General features: G+C 42.7%; 1 protein-coding gene across 2 annotated transcripts in view; it reads left to right on the forward strand.

The window, feature by feature from the left end:
• The first annotated feature begins 2,044 nt into the window (after positions 1-2,044).
• The window catches only part of PAPSS2 (3'-phosphoadenosine 5'-phosphosulfate synthase 2), a 63,213-nt gene continuing 50,110 nt past the window's right edge, over positions 2,045-15,147 (forward strand). The window contains exon 1 of one of the 2 annotated variants that reach the window (XM_045023001.1): positions 2,045-2,317. In XM_045023001.1, the coding sequence (XP_044878936.1) occupies positions 2,291-2,317 (27 nt within the window). In that variant the 5' untranslated portion in view covers positions 2,045-2,290. The remainder of the gene's footprint in view (positions 2,318-15,147) is intronic. The other variant, XM_045023002.1, reaches the window with a different exon arrangement.

A 15,147-nucleotide genomic window follows, 5' to 3' on the forward strand; every position in this document is an offset into this window, starting at 1 on the left:
GCTCAGCTGAAATCACTGAGAGCTGGTGGAACCTCAAGAGACCAACTCGCAGAGGTCACAGTGGTAGGTGACAGCAGAAGGTGACTGTGCAGGGCCATTGGCAACAGAGCAGTGGAGTGAATGGTGGCACAACGAACAGCCGTGGCCAGAGCGAACTGTGCCTTTTTGTCCCCCACCTGGAAGGTGTACTCACGTGAAAGCACCTCTGAACTCTGAGTCTCCACTGACTAAGGACAACACCAGTGAGTGGAGTGCGGTGGAGGGAAAAGTGAGGGGCATGTTAAATAAACATTTGTTTGTTGGACTATATTTTAGTCACTTTGCTCCAGAATGTTAGATTTGTGACTGGGAATGGAAACTTATATAAATATGTTTCCCAGTAGGCCAAGATTTTTAAAATGCAGTATTTGCCAAGGTTGTTATCTCACATTGTTGCTATCTTGGGAGGTCATTATGTTGGAGTTTTTGTACTAAACATTTTTATTATAATTAATTTTTACATAAGAATGGTCATACTGGGTCAGACCCATGGTCCATATAGCCCAGTACCCTGTCTTACAACAGTGGTCAAGGCCAGGTGCTTCAGAGGGAATGAATAGAACAGGGAATCATCAAGTGATCCATCCCCTGTTGCCCATTCCCAGCTTCTGGCAAACAGGCTAGGGACACTCAGAGTATGGCGTTGCATCCCTCTCATCCTGGCTAATAGCCACAGATGGACCTGTTCTCCAGGAATTTATCTAGTTCTTTTTAAAATCCTGTTATAGTTTTGGTCTTCACAGCATCCCCTGGCAAAGAGTTCCCTGGGTTGACTTTATATTGTGTGAAGAAATACTGCCTTTTGTTTTTTTTTAAATCTGCTGCCTATTAATTTCATTGGGTGACTGCTAGTTCTTGTATTATGTGAAGGATTAAATAAAATTTCCTTATTCACTTTCTTCGCACCAGTCAAGATTTTGTAGACCTCTATCATATCCCCATTAGTCATCTCTTTTCTAAGCTGAAAATTCCCCATCACTTTAATCTCTCCTCCTGTTTCATACCCCTCATCATTTTAGTTGCCTATCTCTGTACCTTTTCCAATTCCAATATATATTTTTTAGGATGGGTGACCAGATCTACACACACTATTCAAGGTGTGCACGTACCATGGATTTATGTAGAGGCAATATGATATTTTCTGTCTTATTATCTATCCCTTTCTTAATGATTCCCAACATTGTTTGCTTTTGTGACTGTTGCTGCACATGGAGTGGATGTTTTCAGAGATCTATCCACAATGACTCCAAAATCTCTTCCTTGAGTGTTAACAGCTAATTCAGATGCCATCATTTTGTATGTATAGTTGAGATTGCTTTCCAATGTGCATTACTTTGCATTTATCAGCATTGAATTTAATTTGCCATTTTGTTGCCCAGTCACCCAGTTTTGTGAGATCCCTTTGTAGATCTTCGCGGTCTGCCTGGGACTTAACTATCTTGAATAGTTTTGTATCATCTGCAAATTTTGCCACCTCACTGTTTACCCATTTTTCCAGATGAATATGTTGAATAGGACTGGTCCCAGTACTGACCCCTCAAGGATACCACTATTTATCTCTCTCCATTCTGAAAACTGATAATTTATTCCTATCCTTTGTTTCTCATCTTTTAACCAGTTACTGATCCATGAGAGGATCTTCCCTCTTACCCCATGATGGCTTACTTTTCAAAAGTCAATTTAAATTAAAATATACATTTAAAAAAGTATTTTTTAGAAATCTAGACCTGTTATGTGTTTTGGTGTAACTTGCATTATTCTTATGTTAAATTTGCATAATCCTAACAAAACATTTACTTTATTCATGTCTCTTTTATATATCGCCTTGGTCCTGCCACCCCGCCCCCTGTAAATTCGAACACCCCCCCCCCCCCCCCCCCCCCCAATTTCAATTCCTGGGGAAACCACTGCCTGTAACAGCTCTCCGCTGTCCTGACTCCTGGCCGGTCGCTGCCGCTGGGAGCAGCCCCGGGCGGGCGGGTTGTTCCTTTCGCTGTCGCGCGGCGGGGGCCGCTCCCTCCCTACGGCCCCGTGGGGCGGGCGGGAGAGCCGGACCGAGCCCCCCCGCTCGCCTGCTGCTGCCGGGGGGCGGAGGGCAGCGGGCGGGAGGTGGAGACGGAGGAGGGGTGAGACTTGAGGGGCCGGTCCCGGGAAGTGCTACGTGTCTCCCAAGTCTTTATACCGCCTTGCCCGCAGCGCCAGTCCTTGGAGCGCCGCCTGCCTCGTCCCCGCCGCCAGCGCCAGCAGCACCATGTCCGGGAGCAAGAAGCCCGCGACGGTAGGACGCTCGCTTAGCGCCCGCCCCCTCCCCGCTCTCGGAGCCAGTGCGCTCTGCGCCCTCGGGGAGCCGCAGCCTTTGCTGCCGCCCGGTCGCTCGCGCTGGCTCCCGCCCTCCCTGCGCCGCTGCCAGGCACCGGGCTTGGCGTTCCCGGCTGCGCCCTGGGAGCCGGACCCCAGACAGCGGGGCTGGCTGCAGGGACCCTGCCCGCCGCCCACAGGGATGCCTGGCTCCGGGTCACCGGGCGTCTGGTTGGGCCGAGGCGGCTTGTTAGGCGCGTGGGGGATTGTGAAATTCCTGCCGCTCGCAGAGGAGAGGAGGGGGCAGGACGCGTGTCTACACTGAAGCGTTTGAAGGGAGCAGCTAGGAGGAGTTGGGTGGGTTAAGAGCTGTGGGATTCCTCTCTGCCCCGTTTCTGTGGTTAATGTGGGGCTGGCTCCTAACTTGAGTCCGACAGGCAGCCGTCCGGCAATTTACTGCCCAACTGTCTGCCCCGGTTGGACACCTGAGCCCGGGGGCGGTGGGGCAGGGACGCTGGAACAATTTGTACAGTGGGGGTCCTGAGAGCCATTTCACCAAACTGTAAACCCTGTGTCTGATGGAAACCACTTCAAGCCAGAGGATGCTGCAGCACCCGGAGTTCCAGCACTTGTGCTGAAGACCAGTGTGCCATGGCAGAACGGAAGGTGTGCTTTGCCTCCTCTGGCCAAAGACACCTGTTAGGATTTAGACCACAGATTTTTGTGGTTGTTAAAGTCAGTAGAAACACATAATATGATTTTGTGTTTTATTTTCACTATATCCTCACATGATTTTCATTAAAATGTGAATCATGTCTCTCTTAGACCAATGTTGCAAACTTTCTACTTTTAATTTTAGCATTTGACCCTTGCTTTTTTTTTTTTTTTTTTTTGGCATGCAGGAGATGGCTAGAGGATAAACCAATTACTAAGCTTTATTCTCTAGTATGCCTTGGATATTTACCACTGTAATTTAAAAGGTAGCCTCTCTTGATAGGTGAGAATATTCGAGGATCCGTTCATGAAGAAATTAAAGCTACAGTGGAATCTGTTAATGCCAATAAAAGAACAGCAAAGAGTCCTGTGGCACCTTACAAACTAACAGAAGTATTGGAGCATGAGCTTTCGTGGATGAATACCCACATCGTCAGCAGGGCCGGCTCCAGGCCCCAGCACGCCAAGCGCGTGCTTGGGGCGGCATGCCGCGGGGGGCGCTCCGCCGGTCACCGGGAGGGCGGCAGGCGGCTCCGGTGGACCTCCCACAGGCGTGCCTGCGGAGGGTCCGTGGCTCCGGTGGACCTCCCGCAGGCGTGTCTGCAGGAGGTCCACCAGAGCCGCGGGACCGGCGACTGCCAGAGTGCCCCCCGCGGCATGCCGCCGTGCTTGAGGTGGCGAAATTGCTAGAGCCGCCCCTGATCGTCAGATGCATGTAGTCAATAAAAGAACAGCTATTTTTCTAGCTATTGTAACAATCTGATTTGCAATTAATAGGAAGAAAATCCCTGTTGGGAGTGCCAGTTTATTGGCCACTAGGAAAAGTGGCCAATGTTAGTGGTTGATGATTAGCACAGTTTCCACTATATTGGTTTTTAAAACTATACCACTTTAATTATGAGTGATTCCATAAAATATACCTTAACCTTTCTTAATTATTCTCCATGTTGTTTTGGACAAATTCCACCTAGCTCATTATATACATTTCTCATGTAGTCAAACCCCTGAAGTTTCCCAGCCCATCTCAAAGCACAAACTATCTTTTATAATACATTCACTAATTAATTCTCAGAAGACCTTTATATTCTGCAGAAGGAGTAGAGCAATCCGGATGACCTGCATCGTGGCTGTTATTCCCCAGGCTAGAAGGGAGTACTTTGGGTGTAGCATACTTTACTCTTGCAGAGTTGAGGTGCTTTAAAAATGTCATGTGAGATGCAACTTAAGTTATCACTTTCAGTCCTGCTTAGCCTGAAAAATAGTAGCTGCTCATAGAACTTTGAAGCTGTGAGAATGTATGGAAAAACTGGAGGGATAATAATATAAGCACTTTTAACCTTCAGAGCTCCATATGAATATTAACCAGTCTTCACAACACTTGTATGGTAGGTAATCAAGTATTATCCACATTTTACAGACTAGAGAAAATGGAACAAAGTTAAATGACTTGCCTGATATTACACAGTGAGTCAATAGCAGAGATGGGATTAGAACCCAGGAGTCTGGGATTATATTAATTGGTTATCATACTGTCTCTCTGCAAATCTTCAGCACTTTTACAAGGTCACCAACACAAAACTTCTCCCTTTCTACATTCTTCCAGAATTGTAGAAAGGAAAAACAAATGTAAACAAGCTATAAACCAATAAATTATGCTACAGTACAGTACATTGGGGCAGAGGCCGGTTCTGTGAAATGATTGTCCAACTGCAGTTCTGCATTGATATTTGATACCTTGGTTACAATACAGCCAAGAGGGTAAGGATTTGAAATAAATGATCTTTCTTAAAATTGATCATCAAAGAAAACCTTTGTATCTCATTGACTTCCATTGTAACATCAATGATGATTACAGCCTTATTAGAAAAGGGTAAGGCAGTCTGACAACTCTTGGGGTTGTTGGCATTGGAGTCAATAAAGCTACACTGATTTATACTAGCCAAGGATCTGACCCTGTGCATGCAATACATTGTAATAATTTGTTTGCTAGCATTGGACATAACAGTAAGGAAAAGTGAGGATCAAGGACAGCAGTTTAAAAGTAGAAAGGAAAACAAAATAATGTTCCCTGCTTTTAATCTATGGGCTCTTTAAATTATTATAAACCTGATTCTGAGAAGTGTTGGCAGCCACAGCTCCTACTAAAATCACTTGGGAGTTGCATTTCTCTTTGCCAGGTCACAGTAGTAGAGGGAAGGAAGAGAAACTTGGTTGGAAAGAACCTAAAAGCAAGGCAATTCTGTATATTTTATATATTGAAATAATAGTGTGTGTGTGTGTGTGTGTGTATCTATATCTATAGAGATAGATATATGTATATGGAAAGAAGTTAGAGTAGTGTATAGCTATCTATAATCTAGTCAGTTATTTTTAACACACATTGAGAATGCAACAGTGGTTGAGCAGAGGGAGTTTAGAATGATTGATTAAATAATCCCAAGACGTTCACATACACAAACTAGATGTACACTGTCAAATAGGTGCTCTCAGTAGTTCCAAGTTCATTGATAAGGAATGATATTGACATCATTTATGGCCCTATTGTGTAAGCATTCCAGGCACAGAACTCACTAAATGTAAACATAGAAATTTAGGCACATAGAATGCAGACCATACTTACAGGATGGAGAACTCTATCCTTGAAAGCAGTGACTCTGAAAAAGATTTGGGGGGCTATGATGGATAATCAACTGAACATGAACTCCGAATGTGGCAGAGGCCAAAAGAGCTAATGGAGTCCTGGCATGCATAAGTAGGAGTAGAGAGGTTATTTTACCTTTGTAGTTGGAACTGATGTGACTGCTGCTAGAATATTGTGTCCAGTTCTGGTATCCACAATTCAGGAAGGATGTTGATGAAGTAGAGAAGAGCCATGAGAATGATTAAAGGATTAGAAAATATGCCTTATAGTGATAGACTCCAGGAGCTCAGGTTAAGTATCTCCAGGTTAAGTATCTCCAGGTTAAGTAAGACTCCAGGAGCACAATCTATAAGTATCTACAGGGGGAACAAATATTTCGGTCCAAGATATAACACAATCCAGTGGTTGGAATTGAAGCTAGACAAATGCAGCTGGGAAATAAGGTGTACATTTTTGATGTTGAGGGTAATTAATCAGTGGGACAGTTTACCAAGGATTGTGGTGGATTCTGCATCACTGACCATTTTAAAATCTAATTGATATGTTTTTTGTAAAAGATCTGCTCCATGAATTAGTTTGGGAAAATTCTGTGGCCTGTGCTATATAAGTGGTCAAACTGGTTGATCACAGTGGTCCCTTCTGACCTTGGAATCTGTGAATCACAGATGCAGGATCAGACCTTCAGATTTATGTTCTGGGAACAGGGACCTTGCCGTTCATTCATCTGTAGAATGCTAAGAGCATAAATAGCAAAATACAAATAAATAAGTCAGTGTGTTTTGACTACGTGAAATGTGCTGATAATCTCAGTCTACAGTGGATAACTGTCCAGGTTACAAGACCCACGACCATACCTAGCACTAATTGACAGCTTTGTTGGCAACCTCTGAGGAAAGGCCAAGGATTGAATTATCAAGGAGACTGAACTGCTGTCTCAAACTTGAGGTAGCCTTTTCAGAATAGGATTGAGCTATATTGACAAGGTAAATTGGTGAAGCATTCACTGAAATCTGGCAATTTTCAACATGGTAATAAAACCATATTTTAAAAAACAAAACAAAACTGTGAACTAAATAAATAATGGATGAAATTCACAGTAAAACTGTAAGGTGCCAATACTTATGCATAAGTGAAAACAACCTTTCAATTGCCAACTGTTTTCCATTATTTCTTGGAATTTGAGGGTTGATTACAAACTGAATTTCCATATTTTTCCTGGTTTAAATCAGAACTGTACAAGTCTTTAAACTAAACTCCTATTAATTTCACTGGATGATTTCCAGGTATCTTCTCATTATTTGTCACTTTATAAATGGATTCACCATATTTTAAATGTGATGCAAGTGCATTCAGACCTTATTAAATCAAACCCATGCACATCAAGTGCAACTATATAGTAATTAGCCTTCTGTTCATATTATAATAAAACTGGTGATGCTCTGTTTTAAAACTCTTCCATGTGAGGTAATCCATTGCTTTGCTATTTGCAAGCAGATAGTCTCAGGGGAACTCCTTTGAGTGGAAATAAATCTTTGGAGAGGGGTCCACATGGGAGTCGTGTAATTCTAGACGTCATAAAATCTGGTTAGTTTATGCAATGTATATACTGGGGTAGGCAATCTATGGCATGCGTGCTGAAGGCGGCACACCAGCTGATTTTCAGTGGCACTGACACTGCCCGGGTCCTGGCCACGTGGCCAGGGGGCTTTGCATTTTAATTTAATTTTAAATGAAGCTCTTAAACATTTTAAAAACCTTATTTACTTTACATACAATAATAATTTAGTTATATATTACAGACTTATAGAAAGAGACCTTCTAAAAACGTTAAAATGTATTACTGTCATGCGAAGCCTTAAATTAGAATGAATAAATGAAGACTCGGCACACCACTTCTGAAAGGTTGCCGACCCCCGGAATATACAATTGTTTGTTTCTCAGTGTTGAGATGGCCATTAAAGAAACCTAACATAACAACAACAAGGACGGCAGGCATAATAGGCCAAGGAAGGCTAAGCCTTCCCTGGCGCAGCTGCCACTGACCCGCCACTGGACACCTGGGCCGCGGTGGTCCTGTCCCTTCCCCAAAGCCCCCACTGCCTGCTGTTGCCTGCCGGTAAATCCTTTACTCCAGCACCACCCCTCTCTGGAAGTCTCCTCTACTCACTGCGTCCCTCCTCCTCCTCTGGGGAGGGGAAGTGAGGAGGGATGCGGCAAGGCAGAGGCAAGCAGGAGCATATGGCGGGGGAGTGAGGTGGCTTGGCCGGGCGCTGTGGGGCCAGCCTGGTGCTGGGGAGGGGTGGGGTGGTGGCTTAGACGGGGGGGCCTTCAGGGATGAGGGAGGCTGGCGACTTGGCCTGGGGCTGGCAAAGCGTTCGGGGGGCCATCAGCTTGGCCTGACGCTGGAGCCAGCCTGGCTTGGCTGGAGCGGGCCTTCAGGGGCAGGGGTGCTGTTGTCTTGGCCCAGTGCTTGGGAGGGGCGGCAGCTTGGCTGTGGAGGGTGACTTCGGGGCCCGGGGGTGTCAGCAGCTTGGCCGATGCTTAGGGCAGGGGGTCTTTTGTGGCAGGCAGGCTGGGGCTCCTTCGGTTGAGGTGAGAGCTCTCAGAAGATTACATATTCTAACAAGGTCCTGTTTAGTGTAGTAGTTGAGACTTTCCCCCCTTCTTTTACTCCTCACTTGATCTCTTTCTCTACTTTTCTAGGAGTGTGAATTCAAATTTGTCTGTTTTTTGGGCATTAATGAAATCCTGATTTCTTCCTGCTCTTCCATAAAAAAGAAGATCCTTATTGGCAAAAATGATGCATTAACTTTTCTCCAACAGACTATATCCTGTGGGGCTCTGTGAAGGCATACTCATGTAGCAGAATAGATGTTACCATGAATATTGACAGTTTGAGAATGTCAGAAAAAGAAATGTATACATGATCTTTAGTAATTACGAATTTTAAATCTTTTGAAATGCAGTGAGTATTAACTACATTTTGGTCAGTGAAACAAATTATTTGGTTATGTGACCCTGTTTATGATAACTGGGTAGAGAGTTATATAATCCAAATATTTAAGAAAACCAAGATGTTGCTTTTGTGTTCATAAAACTCTAGTTCGGTAGTACTTTCACTTTATAGCCATTTAGCTGTTTAGGCAACAATAAGACAATTAGAAGAACATCACTTTGACTTCTAGACTGTTAGCAGGGTATGAACTATGTCCTTCTTAATAAATAATCTGTTTTAATTCAGATTAAGAACAAAATATTTTACATACAGCAATCTGACTTTTGCTAGTTAGCATGAAAATTTTCTCTAATTCTGTATATGATACTTGAGGAGGTGTGGAATTCTAATAGTAATTATGCAGAGAAATGTCTCATTCAGCACATGCTCTGTTTTACTGAATCTGAAAATACATCATTGATTTCCAGAGTTCTTTTCTAAAAGCAATAAATATTAACTTTGAGGTGCTAAACTAGTTTTTTAGAATAGTGGTGTTTAGTAATAGCTTAACATTTAATCTTACTTACGTAAAACTTCTGTGTCTTTACGAGTGAACTCATACTTTTGAGAATAAATATACTTGAAAATAATGGCAGTGAATAATGTGTAACTGTAGACCGAACTTTGTTTATTATGTCCGTTTTTGCACAGTGCAGCATTCATGACTAAGTATACCTCACAACACCCACAAGCTTCAGACTTGTTCTCTGTGCACCTGAGGTTTCATTGGCATTTCCTTAATTCAGTACCAAAGTTATATTTCATAATCAATTGGCCTTTTCATAACATGCAAAAGAATACATAAAGTACAATATTTTATTGAGAGAGAGCTTTTGGTAATACAGAAATATATAGATATGGAGGATCTTCAGATGGATTCCTCATTGACATGACTGTTTATAATGATCATTGGATACTCTCATCCACAGAGATTGAAATGTCATCTCAATGGAACTAAATGACTTCATTAACACTATCTTATTCTCTTTCAGTTACATTGAAGATACTGCATTTTTCCCTTTATTTACTGATGGATTAAAAAAAACCTCTCCGTGTTTATAAATTATTGAAAGTAGTTGACTAACATCTAAAGAGGCTCAGTTTCCTTGTTTAAACTACACTGATACATGAAAGAACATTATAAGGTTAACTCCTATATAATTAGCCTATACAACTTCAACGTATTCTGATGTTGGAATAGCCATCCAACTGTAAGACCAGAGCTCACATCGATAGTGATATCACTCAGTACCTTGCAGTGTGTATCAATAGCCTTAAAGTTTTTTTTATTAACTGAAGGACAACATAAAGTTAAAAATTTATAAAAATCTTATATAATGCATACGACTAAATCTTTTGTGTGTTCATTTTTGATAATCTTACACACACAAAGCTTTTTTCTTATTGTAATATATTATTTCAAGACAACTACTGATAGTTCACTGCATTGGAATTTTGACATTGGGATAAACTGATTGTAGTATATTGGCGTATTGCAGTCCCATTAGCCGAATTGCTCAAACATTTTTCTGATGTTTTATCACACCGTTAAAATAGTCATAGTTTACAGCTATGATTACTTCACAGTTATGAAATAGATTGGTCCTCTTATTGCCTCATAATGGTGAAATATGACTGTTTTTGCTATCTAGGAGTTGGACTTTTGCTCTTTCAAATAAAGAAATGCAGAAATTTACATCTGCATAATTCCACAGACAGTAATATTGTTACATCTCTTCTTCCAGTAAATATATCCAAATACGGGTATTGGAACATGGTAGGCATTTTTGCAAGAAGGATCTTTATGGGGAATATGATATTGCTTTCTAACGATTTCTTTAGAAGATCAGTTAGTTTGTCAAGAATAACTCTTGTAAAGATGTACTTCAAATTGAAATTATACTTGGTAACTGTCAACTAGGTAGTTGTTCAGTTTCATTTTTTTTCCATGTGCCCCACCCAAAATCCCTGCTATTACCTTTAGTAATAACCTCGGTTTCTACACTGTCAATGCCTCAACTTTCACAAGCACTAAAGTCAGACAGAAGACAGTCTTCAAGTTTGCTGGCATTATTAAGAATGTTTCGTTGTCAATAAGAAATCTATATCAACACATTAATTTCAGATATAGGTTTCTGCCTCTAGCTGTTCTTGAGATGGCAGCCCCTGAAGTCAGATGTTAGGGAAGGCATGATGGTAATTAGAAGGCTATAATTGTAAGGTCTAATGTTGCATGTTGTGGCATAAAGGGAACATGGCATGCATATGTTGCTCATCAGTGATTTCTGGTTTCATGGGTGCATCATAATGTGGGCCTGGCCCCAATCTTTGATTTGCTATGTCTTGCTCGGTACTTACCAGGCCACACAGCATCCAGCACTGCTGATAGCAGTAATGTTGTCCGCCAGTGTCAGATGGCATAGTGACACCCCTGCTCCTGATAGCATGGTCCTTGTGGAATGGGAGTTAGGGAGCAATGCCACAATCACTCCAGGCAGTTGATGTGAGTGACTGTTCTGCAATGCATTGGAAGTGTAGGGGGGCAATTCCTAAATTGTCTTCTGTGCTAACTCAAAAGTATGACCAGCCACTATTGCATCTACAGCAGACAACAGGGCCGCCCAGAGGATTCAGGGGGCCTGGGGTCTTCCCGGGGCAGAAGGACCCCCCGCCACCGAATTGCCGCCGAAGACCCGGAGCGGAAGAAGCTCCGGGGGCCTGGGCCCCGAGAGAGTTTTCTGGGGCCCCCGGAGCGAGTGAAGGACCTCACTCCAGGGGCCCTGAAAAACTCTCGAGGGGGCCCCTGCAGGGCCTGGGGCAAATTGCCCCATTTGCCCCTCCCCCCTGAGCAGCCCTGGCAGACAAATGTGTAGAGAAGGGTCATGGTTTGAAGACTACCCTTCTCGCTTGACTATGCTGACATGCACACAGCAGCAATGATGAGTGTTGTGAATTCACAATCTAGCCCTCAGTGATTGTTTTTGAGAAACTGGAGTGAAGGCATATTTACTTTTATCATGGGGCTGATTTTGACTGTTGAAATATCTGTTTAAGTGGAAACAATGTTTATATCTAAAATACAAACTTATCTAAAACATTGTATCTATACATCTGACCAGAAGATAATGTCACTTAACTGTCTGTGTCATGAGCATGTTATTGGGTAGGATGACGTTGTTTACCTTGAGCCAGTTCTTCGATAACAGTCAAGAGTACTGACAGTACATTGGCAGAGGCAGTGTGTATGACCGTGGGTTGATTTCAGGATATTATCTGTTAATGTATTACTCCCAAGTACATGATGGGCCAAATTTATCCCTGGGATAACGCCAAGTCATAGTTGCAGAAAGTGAAAGACTAGTTCACTACAGCCCACGTAATTCAATATTTTGTCTTTTAAAACTTTCTCAGAGTATAATATTAACAAAAGGAGAGCTATATATGTTCAAAGTTCAGTGGTAGCGTGCATTGTTAGGCAAGATAACAGAAAAGTAGAAAAGTTTGTGGGTGATACCAAGCTGGGCGGGGTTGCAAGTGCTTTGGAGGCCAGGATTAGAATTCAAAATGATCTTAACAAACTGGAGAAATGGTCTGAAATAAATAGGATGAAATCCAATAAGGATAAATGGAAAGTGCTACACTTAGGAAGGACTAATGAATTGCACAAATACAAAATGGGAAATGACTGCCTAACAAGGAATACTGCAGAGATGGATCCAGGTATTATAATGGGTCAGAAACTGAATATGAGTCAATGTAATATTGTTGCAAAAAAAATGAACATGATTCTGGGTTGTATTAACTGGAGTGTTGTAAGCAAGACACAAGAAGTAATTCTTCCACTCAGGAATGATAAGGCCTCAGCCGGAGTATTGTGTCATGTTCTGGGAATATAACTTCAGGAAAGATGTTTACAAATTGTACAAAAATTATTAAAGGCATAGAAAACATGACTTACGAGGAAAGATTTTAAAAACTGGATTTATTTAGTCTGGAGAAGAGAAGACTGAGTGGGGACATAACAGTCTACAAGTACATAAAAGATTGTTATAAAGACACGGGTGATGAATTGTTGCCCTTAACTACTGAGGACAGGAAAAGAAGTAATGGGCTTAAATTTAAGCAAGGGAGATTTAGGTTCCTAACTGTCAGGGTGGTTAAGCACTGGAACAAATTATCTAGAGAGGTTGTGGATTCTCCATCACTGGCGGTTTTTAAGAACAGGTTAGACGTATACCTGTGAGGGACAGTCTAAATAATACTTTTTCCTGCCTTAGTGCAGGGGACTAGATGACCTATCAAAATCCCTTCCAGTCCTACATTTCTGTGATTCTGTAATATTATAAGCAGGGCTGGTAGCACCACCTATTATTAAGGTTGCCTGACAGTTCCCATCATAAGACTGTGTTTTCACTTGCTTCTACTTTGCCAGACTTTAAGCATGTGGGCTGAAATGTGTCATGTGGATGGGAGCCTCAGACTGAGTTATTTTGGAAGATCTCAGCCAGAATGGTTAAGCTGTTTCCAAGAATGAGGCTAGGGAAAATACATGGTTTTGTCCAGGTTTAAAAAAAATAATTCTGGTGACTTTTTCTTTGACTAGATGTGTATTAACTGAGCATCATCCATCCTGTGCACTGAGTGAGGCAGGGATTCTGGGGGGTGGGTGGGGGGACTAGTATATGATCTCAGATCTTTCCTGTCACATGAGCAAAGGAAGACAGAAGGCAGAAGATTCTGGAAGTGAATCACTGGCAAGATTGAGTGTAGGGTGAAGGGTTTGGTTTTGTGGAACATTGGTCCACCTTCTACAGGGAAAGGGGACCATACAGTTTGGATGGTCTCCATCTCAGAAGAAGAGGGGTCAATCTCCTCGGGGATAGGCTAGTTAGAGTAGTCAGGAAGGGGTTAAACTAATAGCAAAAGGGGAGGGTAAAAAGAGGGAAGATACGAGCATTCAAGGCAAAATCAAGATACTGAAAACAAAATTAATCAAGAAACTGAAGGAAATGAAGAGAAGAAATTCCTGAATTGCCTATACACGAATGCTAGGAACTTGGGTAACAATTGAGGAATAAGAATTGCTCGTTATGAGCATAACTTTGATCTAGTTGATACTACTGAAACCTGGTCGGATGATTCATACCATTGGAATGTTACAATCGGTGGCTATAACCTATTTAGGAAGGATTGAGTGGTACTCTATGCCAAATTGGCATTACCTGATTTGGAATCACTGATAACTCAGAAGAAAGTGGTCTTGAGCACTTATGCATCAATGTCCTAACAGATAAAGCACAAGATGAGGAATTTGTTGGTGTCTGCTACAGAGCACCAAATCACACTAATGATGACTACCTCTTTACTCATCTATCTATACTGTATAGGAAAAAAACCTGTGAGATCATGGGGGACTTCAGTTTGAGTGACAGAAGCTGGAAGTCTCATGCTGTTAGTATTAAAACATCCTTGAAATTTTTAAACGTTGTAGATGACAAACCTATGAACATATTCTAAACCTGGGACAATTATCTCCCTAACCCCCTTTCTGCCTCCTCCCCAAACAACAAACCAGAAGCAAACAAAAAAAGAGAGCCCTCTGCAAAAATTAAAAGAAAAAAAATGCAGGCAGAAGTCCAGCAGCAGAGTTGAAGCTATCCAGTTAATTGTACTGAATGCAGCAAATATGATTACCTTCCCTGTGGGCAAGTGGCACCACGGACTGCACTGCACCCCAGAAGCGGCCAGCAGTGGGTCCTGCTCCTAGGCAGAGGCGCACAAGCAGGTTTGTGTGACTATCACCTGCAGGCACCGCCCCCTCAGCTCCCATTGGCAGGTTTCCGGCCAACGGGAGTGCGGAGCTGGTGCTCGGGGTTGGGGCAGCATGCCTAGAAGCCGGACCTGCTGCTGGTCGCTTCCGGGGTACAGCGCAGTGTTGGAAAAGGTAGGCACTAGCCTGCCTTAGCTGGACAGCACCGCCAATGGGACTTTTAACGTCCCGGTCAGTGGTGTTGATCAGAGCAAGGCGATCCAGTGCCTTACATGCCGCAACCCAATACTGGGTCGCGACCCACGGTTTGAAAAACATTCATCTAAAGCATGCAACCAAAATATGCTTATTTTTGAGCAGTTCCATAAGATGTTTAAGAATGTACTCCTTCCCCATGGAGTCCCTCCAGTAAGCATCAGAGCTATTTGGGGACTATTTTGTTAAAACAGTTATTTAATCATCTTCATTATTCTCTTGCTCATCTTCATCCGCTAAGCCAGTGTTTCTCAGACTGGGAGTCCTGACCCATAAGGAGATTGCAAGGCTATTATAAGGGGGTTGCGAGATCACAAAAAATATTGCCGAGGACAGGGCTGGCTCCAGGTTTTTTGCTGCCCTAAGCAAAAAAAAACAACCAAACTGGAGTGCCGCCACTGAAGCAAAAAATAAAAAAGCCTGAGTGCCTCCACT

This window comes from Mauremys mutica, chromosome 7 (assembly GCF_020497125.1).
Source record: "Mauremys mutica isolate MM-2020 ecotype Southern chromosome 7, ASM2049712v1, whole genome shotgun sequence".
In the NCBI taxonomy this organism is placed as follows: domain Eukaryota; kingdom Metazoa; phylum Chordata; order Testudines; family Geoemydidae; genus Mauremys; species Mauremys mutica.